The following is a 10,965-nucleotide window of genomic DNA, read 5'->3' as shown; positions in this document are numbered from 1 at the left end:
AAAGGGGCAATGTAATCATAGCAGGGCCCCTTTGCAGTGCAGTCCCCTTTATATCACTGTGTCCCTGCCCATTACAGTGTGGAGAACCGACACCAGCCACCCCCATGAATGTCGACACCCCCCCCCCCCCCCCAGTGACCGGGCTGCTCAGTCTAAAAATGCCCGGGCCTATTTTTTGTCCCAGTCCGGGCCTGGCAGGGACTGTTCTAAACGTGGGGAAAAATGCGCCACTTTACAGGCATACTATAGATACCCCCCAGGTACGAAATTTAAAGGAATATTACACTTTTATTGTTTCACTTTAAGCATTATTAAAATCACTGCCCCTTAAAAAAACATCTGTTTTAAAACTTTTTTTGCATTGATACATGTCCCCTGGTCCCCAAACACTTTTTATGACAATACCATACATATAAGCCTTTAGCACTTTTGATTTTTTATGTTCGTGTCCCATAGACTTTAACAGTGTTTGTGTGTTCGAAAACATTTTTTGCTGTTCGGCAACTTCTGGTGCGAGCCAAACCGGGAGGTGTTCGGCCCATCCTTAATTATCAGTGCAAATGTGCCCTGTCACAGGAAAGCTGGTTATCGACACCTCGGAGTCGTCTGGGCTTGGTTCATTTTTAGAAGAGCAGCAATTGGGTCGGCCATGAAATACAACTTTCTCGCTAAGGAACAATGACGTGATGTCACTGACCATATATGAACATGACATTACTTGATGAACAACATCATGAAACTATTTCTGACTTCCTTTTTTACTTTGTCAGCGGACAAAGGAAGCTATCATCATATATAGTCATGCCAAAGAGATCCACTGCACTCAACCCAGCCTCCAATGCAGGTAACAAAGATGTCCCCATGCCCAGATCAACTGCCCCTGTGGGCAAGGTTCTAATAGTGAAAGTCCAGCAAAAGTCGGCACATGACAAGATCTAATAAAAATATGAAGGCGCAGAAAGCGAGCATGCACGGGTGCCCCATAGAAAGTGTTTTTTAAGGGGGGCACTTGCTGAAAAGGAGGAGCCTAGAGATTGCCGGTGGGAGACCCCAGAAAAAGAGGATCGGGACATCTCTGTGCCATTGCATACCATTGCACAGAGCAGAAAATATACCATGTTTGTTATTTTAATAAAAAATAAATAAATAGAGCTTTATTATCAATTGAAAGTACAAATGTATCAGACCCATTTAAAGCGGATTTCCGGCCCCCCTCAGCAAAAACAGTAAAAATCAGCATCTACACACACTGGGCCGAATTCAGATACATTGGCGTATCTGTCCGGCCCGCATAACGTATCTCTGATACGTTACGCCGCTCTAACTTTGGGCGCAGGTTCTTTATTCACAAAGAACTTGCGCCCTTAGTTAGAGCGGCGTAGCGTATGTGTTGTGGCGTAAGGCCGCATAATTCAAATGGGGATGTAGGGGGCGTGTTTTATTTAAATTTCCCTTGACCCCGCGTTTTTTACATTTTACTTTTGTACGGCGCATGCGCCGTCCGTAAAATCTCCCAGTGTGCATTGCTCTAAATGACGTCGCAAGGACGTCATTGCTTTCGTCGTGAACGTAAATTACGTCAATCCGTATTCGCAAACGACTTACGCAAACGACGTAAAAATTTCAAAACTCGGCGCGGGAACGACGGCCATACTTAACATTGGCTGCGCCTCATAGAACTATACGCCGGAAAAAGCCGAACGCAAACGACGTAAAAAAAAGCGCCGGGCGGTCGTTCGTTTCTGAATTGGCGTAACTCCTCATTTGCATATTCCTCGCGTATATACAAATAGAAGCGCCACCTAGCGGCCAGCGTGAGATTGCAGCCTAAGATCCGACGGTGTAAGTCACTTACACCTGTCGGATCTTAGGGAGATCTATGCGGAACCTGATTCTATGAATCAGGTGCATAGATCCGATCGACGGAACTCAGAGATATGACGGCGTATCAGGAGATACACCGTCGTATCTCTATCTGAATCTGGCCCACTGTAATTTAATATTAGGACACTTATCTGTCCTGGAACCCAGCGATTTCAGCTCCCCAGCTGATGTTTCTATCGGTTCTCGAGTGCTGCCGCCACCATTCGTGGCATCGGAGACCGGCAGTGAAGCCTTTCAGCTTCACAGCCGGTGTCTTGTCGAGCTGGTTACAGCTCAGCAGAACACCGGTTCCCTACTGCGCATGCACGGAGTGCACTGCACTCTCTGAATGGCGGAAGTGAGGGAAGAAGGAGGGGGCCGAACTTCAGAGAGATCTCTCGAAAGTGGGGATGGGTACCTGCCCCCCCCCCCCCCCAAAGGGAGCCAAATGTGGCATTGGAGGGGCAAAGGAGGCAGATAAGTGGAACTTCCACTTTTGAGTGGAACTCCACTTTAAGGCTGCTTGGCTGAAATATGTAAGTGGGTCTGATTTGTTTGGATTTTAACCCGATATCTTGATAAAGCCTTGATATTTGTATTAGATCCTGCCTGTGCCGACTTTTGATTGACTATCATATATAGTAGCTGAAGAAACACCCACTGTATATTAGGATCCTGCTAAACGGGCTGAAATGCAGACTAAAGCCCCATACACACTATTAGATTTTCTGCAGATTTTTATCTTCAGATTTACCAAAACCATCTAATATGAGGTCCAACCTTAAGAGTTTCAATTTGAATGCAATCAGGCAGGCCCGTGCACTACATGGTTTTGGTAAATCCGAAGACAAAAATCTGCAGAAAGACTAATAGACTAAAAGTGTGTGTGGGGCTAAGGACTTTAGTCTGCATTCCAACAAATGGGAGAACAAGCAAAGTTAGGAACAAACCTGTGTTCAGACCGATCCAGAGGCGCATTCCTGGAGAAAAGCTAGAGGGAGGGAAGAGAGACAGAGGAGAGAAAGAGGAGGAAGAGAAAAGAATAAAAGAAAAAAGATGGAGGGAAGAGAGACAGAAGAGAGAGAAGTGGTAGAGAAGAGAGAGGGAAAGAGGAGAGGAGTAAAAAGAAGCAAAGAAAAAAGATGGAAGGGAGAGAGACAGAAGAGAGAGAGAGGGAGAGCGGAAAAAGAGAGAAGGTGGCGAGAAGAGAAAAGAAAAAAGATATAAGGAAGAGAGAGAGAAAAAAAGAGATAAGAGAGCGGGAAAGGAGAGAAAGAGGAGAGAAGAGAAAAGAAAAAAGATGTAAGGAAGAGAGATAGGAGAGCGGGAAAGGAGAGAAGGAGGTGAGAAGAGAAAATAAGAAAATAAAAGAGATGGAAGGAAGATAGAGAGAGAAGAGAGAGGACAGAATGGGAAAGGAGAGAATAAGGTGAGGAGAGAAAAGAAAAGAGGTGGAAGGAAGAGAGAGAGAACAGAGTGGAAAAGGAGAGAATGAGACGAGAAGAGAAAAGAAGAAAAGAAAAAAGCTATAAGGAAGAGAGAGAGAGGAAAGAGAGATAAGTAAGCTGGAAAGGAGAGAAAGAGGCGAGAAGAGAAAAGAAAATAGATGGAAGGAAGAGAGAGAGAACAGAGAGAGAACAGAGTGGGAAAGTAGAGAAGGAGGCGAGAAGAGAAAAGAAAAAAGATATAAGGAAGAAAGAGAGAAGAGCGAGAGAAGACAGCGGGAAAGGAGAGAAGGAGGCAGAAGAGAAAAGAAGAAAAGAAAAAAGATGGCAGGAAGAGAGAGAGAAAAGAGAGAGAGAACAGAGCAGGAAAGGAGAGAAGGAGGCGAGAAGGGAAAAGAAGAAAAGAAAAAAAGATATAAGGAAGAGAGAGAGAAGAGAGCGGGAAAGGAGAGAATGAGGCGAGAAGAGAAAAGAAAAAAGCTATAAGGAAGAGAGAGAGAGGAAAGAGAGATAAGTAAGCGGGAAAGGAGAGAAAGAGGCGAGAAGAGAAAAGAAAATAGATGGAAGGAAGAGAGAAAAGAGAGAGAGAGAACAGAGTGGGAAAGTAGAGAAGGAGGCGAGATGAGAAAAAAAAAAAGATATAAGGAAGAGAGAGAGAAGAGAGTGAGAGAAGACTGCGGGAAAGGAGAGAAGGAGGCAGAAGAGAAAAGAAAAAAGATGGCAGGAAGAGAAAGAGAAAAGAGAGAGAGAGAGAACAAAGCAGGAAAAGAGAGAAGGAGGCGAGAAGGGAAAAGAAGAAAAGATATAAGGAAGAGAGAGAGAAGAGAGCGGGAAAAGGAGGCAAGAAGAGAAAAGAAGAAAATAAAAAAGATGGAAGGAAGAGAGAGAACAGAGTGGGAGAAAGGAGAGGGAAAGAGAAAAGAAGAGAAAGAGGGAGAAGAGAAAAGAATAAAGATGGAGGGAGGGAAGAGAGACAGGAGAGAAAAAGAGAGACAGGAGATATATGGGGAGGGAGACGAGAAAAAGAGAAGAGAGAACAGAGAGAGGGAGAGGGGGACAAGGAGGAGACAGAAAAGAGATAAAGAAGTGAGAAAGAGAGAGAAGAAATAAAAGAAAAGAAAAAGAAAGGAGACACGGAAAGGGAGACGGTGAAAGAAAGAGGAGGGTGAGAAGGTAGAGAATAGAGGAGTAAGGGAGAAGAGATAAAGAGGACAGAGAGAAGAGAGGGAGATGAAAAGGGAAGAGAGAGGAGAGAAGAAATAAAAGAGAGAAGATAGAGAGGATGAAAATAAAGAGAAGACAGAAGAAAATAAAGCAGAGAGAAGAGGGAGAGGGCTACACGTGTATTATATATGAGCAGAGAGAGATAGGTGGGCACACTGTGTGCCAGCCAGGTATGCCTGGGCACCCCTGATCACCTGTGTGCAGGGCAGGACTTAGGGTGGTGGGGGCCCCTGGGCTTGAGTGTTGAAGAGGCCCCCTGGAGCCGAGAATTGGGGGGGATCAAAGTTGTTGAGCGGGGGGGGCGAATTGAAGTTGTTGAGCGGGGGGGAGCGCATTAAAGTTGTTGAGCGGGGGGGGATTTTGCAGTTGTTGAGGGGGGGGGTGCCTCTCACCTGTGCCAACAGCCGGGGCCACAGACTGTCATTAGCCTGGCTCTCGGCTATCTTCCCTTCAGCAGCCACAGTCCTCCACACACCACTCCGGTTCCTCCTGCTTCCGTGCTGCCTCCTCTTGCAGTGCGGGAAAATTAACCCTTTTGCGGGACTGCGGGAAGAAGCTGTCTGTGCGGGAAAGTCCCACAGAATCCGTGCGTGTTGGGAGGTATGCGCAGGGCCGCCATCAGGAATTTTGGGGCCCCTTGCACAGCTTAAGGCATGGGCCCCCTGAAGCAGAGAACCTAGGGGGGGTGGGGGTGCTGCCGCCTGAAATTGAGAAGCGTGGGGGCTGCCGCAAATTGAGAAGCGGAGGGGCCTTTACAAAAAAAAGAAGAAATAAAGAAGAAAACAGCCATCCGGGGCCCTGGGGACCTCTGGGCCTTTTAATAAAAAGAAAAAATAAACCTCTGGGCCCTTTAATAATAATAAAAAAAAACATTTATAAAAAATACATAAAAAAAGGGAGGTTGCCAAACCCGGGGGCCCTGGGGACCTCTGGGCCCCTGGGAACCTCTGGGCCTTTTAATAAAAAATAAAAAAATAAACATTTATAAAAAAAATAAAAAAGGGGGGGGGGTTGCCACATGGGGCCCTGGGGACCTCTGAGCCCTTTAATAAAAATATATATATATATATATATAAAAAAAAATGTAATTTTTTTTATAAAAAAATAAAAAAGGTGGGTTGCCATCCGGGGGCCCTGGAGACCCTTGGGCCCTTTAATAATAAAATATATATATATATATATATATATATATATATATATATATATATATATATATATAAAATATTATATATATAAAAATAAAAAATATATAAAAAAAACATTTTTTTACAAAAAATAAATAAAAAAAAGGGGGGTTGCCATCCGGGGCCCTGGAGACCCCTGGGCCCTTTAATAATAATAATAATAATAATAATAAAAAATATATATATATATATATATATATATATATATATATATATATATATATATATATATATATATATATATATATATATATATATATATATATATATAATATTATATATATAAAAATAAAAAATATATAAAAAAAAACATTTTTTTACAAAAAATAAATAAAAAAAAGGGGGGTTGCCGTCCGGGGCCCTGGGGGCCTCCGGGCCCCTGGGGACCTCCGGACCCCTAAAAAAAAAAAAAAAAAAAAAAAATTTTTTTTTTTTTTTTTTTTTTAAAGGGGGCCCCCTATTGGGTGGGGCCCCTGGGCTTGAGCCCAGTCAAGGCCAATGGTAAGTCCGGCCCTGCCTGTGTGGCACAGATTCCCAGCTTTTAGACCTCCAAATATTTCACCAAACCCCCATAACTGGCTCCTAGAAAATGTAAAACTAAAATAATAAACAGTCCCATCAGTCTGTCTGCACCGTGCCAGACACGTACAATGCCCACCTATGGATCGGTGTATGGGCAGATCTTCCCTATTCTCCGGTGCCAGTCCTCGGTTGATCCCGGCCGCCACGCCCTGTCATTGTCCCCCCTCCCCCTCCCGGTGGTGTCCCCGCTCTGACACCGGAGGGAGTCTCCCCGGCCAGTAGCATCACGGCTGCCGTCACCATGGAGACCAGGGCGGTATAAATGCCGGTGTTCCCGGAGATCGCACACACACACCTCGCTCAGCATGCTCCGGCCCCGGGATCTCCGGCGTAGCTCGGGCACTCAGACATTCCTGGATGCCATGTACGGGGGGAAGGTACACCTTGCCCGCTTCGTGCTGGACGCGTTGGATCGGAGGATAGTGAACACCCCCGCGGGGGAGCAGGCGCGGACCCCTCTGATGCACGCCGCGTGTCTGCGGGAAGCCGAGCTCCGGAGCCGCTTCATCCGCCTGTTGCTGGATAAAGGCGCCGATGTGAACGGACAGGACGAGGCGGGGAGGACGGCGCTCAGCCTGGCCTGTGAATTGGGTCACCTGGACGCTGTGAAGCTATTGGTCCAGCACAGTGCGGATCCGGAGATCGCGGACCGGGCGGGGAACCGGGCCCTCATGTATGCCGCCTCCTGCGGGCACAGCGCCGAGCTCACCTTTCTTCTCCGCTCCTATAAGAGGTTCGGGCTCCGGCTGGACGCCACTAACCGGGCCGGGGTGTCCGCTCTGGATGCCGCCCGGGTCTCCGGACACTGGGAATGTGAGAGAGCGCTGACCGCACACAGCCCGGAGCCCCGCAGGGGAGGAGACGAGCTCCGCAGCCCAAAGCCGCGCTCCCGGCAAATGCTGGAGCGCTTCGCCCGACCATTCTCACACCGCCGGGAGGACCGGGATGTCTTCTTCCTCCGCTCCTCCAGCAGCTGCTCCTCCGCTTCCCCCGGTACACAGGACGGATGGAGGCAGCAGGAGGAGCTCCGAGTTCCCGAGCCCGGGATACAGAGAGCTCATAGCTGGGACGGACCGGCCCGCGGGGGCTCACCTACCGCACCCTGTAGCCGCCTCCTCCGCAGGGTCACCTCACCTGACTTCTGCCAAGGACTGCCTGACCACACCCTCACCATGAGAAGGGACAGCATCTGCAGCCGCAGCCTGCTCATCCTACCCAGTAACAGGCAGGCTCTGGCCTTGTGACCCTCTGGGGCCCTGTGATGGTAATATTTGGCTCTTATTGTGACCCTATGGGGCCCTGTGATGGCAATATTTGGCTCTTATTGTGACCCTATGGGGCCCTGTGATGGTAATATTGCGCTCTTATTGGGGCCCTATTGGGCCCTGTGATGGCCACTTTGCACGCTTACTGTGGCCCCATGGGGACCTGTGATGGACCTACTGCAGCCTCACTGTAACTTGTGATGGACAGATTGCAACCTCTCTGTGGCCCCATGGACACCTGCGATGGGCACACTACAGCCTCATTGTAACTTGTAATGAGAACACTACAGCCTCATTGTAACTTGTGATGGGCAGATTGCAACCTCTGTATTGCCCCATGGTGACCCAATGATGGGCACACTACAGCCTCCTTATATCTTGTGATGGGCACACTACAGCCTCCTTATAACTTGTGATGGGCACACTACAGCCTCCTTATAACTTGTGATGGGCACACTACAGCCTCCTTATATCTTGTGATGGACACACTACAGACTCCTTATAACTTGTGATGGGCACACTACAGACTCCTTAAAACGTTTCATGGGCACACTACAGCCTCCTTATAACTTGTGGTGGGCACACTACAGCCTCCTTATAACTTGTGATGGGCACACTACAGCCTCCTTATAACTTGTGATGGGCACACTACAGCCTCCTTAAAACTTTTCATGGGCACACTACTGCCGCCTTATAACTTGTGATGGGCAAACTGCAGACTTTTTATAACTTGTGATGGACACACTACAGCCCCCTTATAACTTGTGATGGGCACACTACAGACTCCTTATAACTTGTGATGGGCACACTACAGACTCCTTATAACGTGTGTTGGGCACACTACAGCCTCCTTAAAACTTTTTATGGGCACCCTACAGCCTCCATTTGATGGACAGACTACAGCCTTCACATAACTTGTGATGGGCAAACATCAGCCTTCCTTTGATGGTTAGACTACAGCCTCCTTGTAACTTGAGATAAGCAGTTTGCAACCTTCCTGTGGCCCCATGGCGACCTATGATGGGCACACTACAGCCTCCATTTAACTTAGGAGAACACTACAGCCTCATTGGAACTTGTGAAGGACACACTGCAGCCTCCTTGTAGTGGACACACTGCAGCCTCCTTGTAATGGACACACTGCAGCCTCCTTGTGGTGGCCCCATAATGACTTTTGATGATCACACTGCAGCCCCCCCCCCTGTATCTTGTGAAGGACACACTACCTCCCTGTGGCCCCATATTGACCTCTAAAGGGCACACTGCAGCGACCCTGTGATGGACATACTACAGCCTCCCCGTGGCCCCATAGTGACTTGTAATATGTATACTTTAGCCTCCCCGTGGCCCCATAGTGACTTGTAATATGCATACTATAGCCTCCCATGGCCCAATAGTGACTTGTAATATGCATACTATAGCCTCCCCGTGGCCCCATAGCGACTTGTAATATGCATACTATAGCCTCCCATGGCCCCATAATGACTTGTAATATGCATACTATAGCCTCCCATGACCCCATAATGACTTGTAATATGCATACTATAGCCTCCCCGTGGCCCCATAGTGACTTGTAATATATGCATACTATAGCCTCCCGTGGCCCCATAGTGACTTGTAATATGCATACTATAGCCTCCCATGGCCCAATAGTGACTTGTAATATGCATACTATAGCCTCCCCGTGGCCCCATAGTGACTTGTAATATATGCATACTATAGCCTCCCCGTGGCCCCATAGTGACTTGTAATATGCATACTATAGCCTCCCCGTGGCCCCATAGCGACTTGTAATATGCATACTATAGCCTCCCATGGCCCCATAATGACTTGTAATATATGCATACTATAGCCTCCCGTGGCCCAATAGTGACTTGTAATATGCATACTATAGCCTCCCGTGGCCCCATAGTGACTTGTAATATATGCATACTATAGCCTCCCCGTGGCCCCATAGTGACTTGTAATATGCATACTATAGCCTCCCCGTGGCCCCATAGTGACTTGTAATATATGCATACTATAGCCTCCCCGTGGCCCCATAATGACTTGTAATATGCATACTATAGCCTCCCCGTGGCCCCATAGTGACTTGTAATATATGCATACTATAGCCTCCCCGTGGCCCCATAGTGACTTGTAATATGCATACTATAGCCTCCCGTGGCCCCATAATGACTTGTAATATGCATACTATAGCCTCCCCGTGGCCCCATAGCGACTTGTAATATATGCATACTATAGCCTCCCGTGGCCCCATAGCGACTTGTAATATATGCATACTATAGCCTCCCCGTGGCCCCATAGCGACTTGTAATATGCATACTATAGCCCCCCGTGGCCCCATAGTGACTTGTAAGATGCATACTATAGCCTCCCCAAAGCGACATGTAATATGCATACTATAGCCTCCCGTGGCCCCATAGTGACTTGTAATATGCATACTATAGCCTCCCCGTGGCCCCATAGTGACTTGTAATATGCATACTATAGTCTCCCCGTGGCCCCATAGTGACCTCTAAAGGGCACACTGCAGCCACCCTGTGATGGACATACTATAGCCTCCCTTTGGCCCCATAGTGACTTGTGATTGGCAACCTCTACTGATGGAGGGTCACCAAACACAGATGGGGGGGGGTTCTCTCGTCCAATGAGAAGTGTGTTTGCATTGTCTCTTGTTGTACAGCCATAATACTGATTGGCTGCCCTGGCACTGCTGGTGAACTGAGTGGAAGGACTGCACCAATACCAGAAGGACTGTCAGAGAATAAGAGCTGCCAATGGAGATCCAGGAATGACAGTAATGGTCCCACCGTGATGCCATTAGATGATAAGTGACAAGGACATGACTGTATGAGTTGACAGGCAGATGCTGCGACATTGCGCACTTCATAATGTTTCTTTCATCATCCGGGGTTATTCATGAAGCTCCTGTGTAGACGGATCTCTCAGCAGGGACCGTCGGGGGGGATGGTAATTATCTACACATCACCTTCATATGAACAATGTGTGTTGTCCTAGAATATAGGTTGGTGTAGAAATATTAGGCTTCTTAGTCATTTTTGCAATTATCTTTGTAAAACAAATATTTTACTAGAATTTAGTGCAAATACTTGGATGATTTCCTAAAGGCATCATTTTAATAAAACTACGAAATGAGTGAGGAGCCAATTGTAGTTGAACTTTATGAAGATGTAATATTTAGACTTGAACCATGGATCCAGAATAGTTTCAGTATATGAGTGTCGGCGATCTGCCGTGCTGGTTCCAGGTATCGTGGAAGTTCCAGCGCATGCGCAAGCTGATGTGCTGAGATGGTTCCAGCTATCGGGAAAGTTCCTTCAAGGACTGCGCAGGCGCAAACTTGCTGACGGAAATCCCCGAACCGCGGCCGGGATGCAG

At 47.4% G+C, this 10,965-nt stretch overlaps 1 protein-coding gene across 1 annotated transcript; it reads left to right on the top strand.

Moving 5' to 3' along the window:
• Nucleotides 1–6,495: 6,495 nt before the first annotated feature.
• ANKRD63 (ankyrin repeat domain 63) lies at nucleotides 6,496–10,729 on the top strand. Its single transcript, XM_040332190.1, has one exon. The coding sequence runs from the start codon at nucleotides 6,604–6,606 to the stop codon at nucleotides 7,540–7,542; it is 939 nt and encodes a 312-aa protein (XP_040188124.1). The 5' UTR covers nucleotides 6,496–6,603; the 3' UTR covers nucleotides 7,543–10,729.
• Nucleotides 10,730–10,965: the final 236 nt, after the last annotated feature.

This window comes from Rana temporaria, chromosome 13 (genome assembly GCF_905171775.1).
Source record: "Rana temporaria chromosome 13, aRanTem1.1, whole genome shotgun sequence".
NCBI classification, from domain to species: Eukaryota; Metazoa; Chordata; class Amphibia; order Anura; family Ranidae; genus Rana; species Rana temporaria.
The sequence above is the reverse complement of the archived record's forward strand: the minus strand, read 5'-3'. Positions and strand labels throughout refer to the sequence as shown.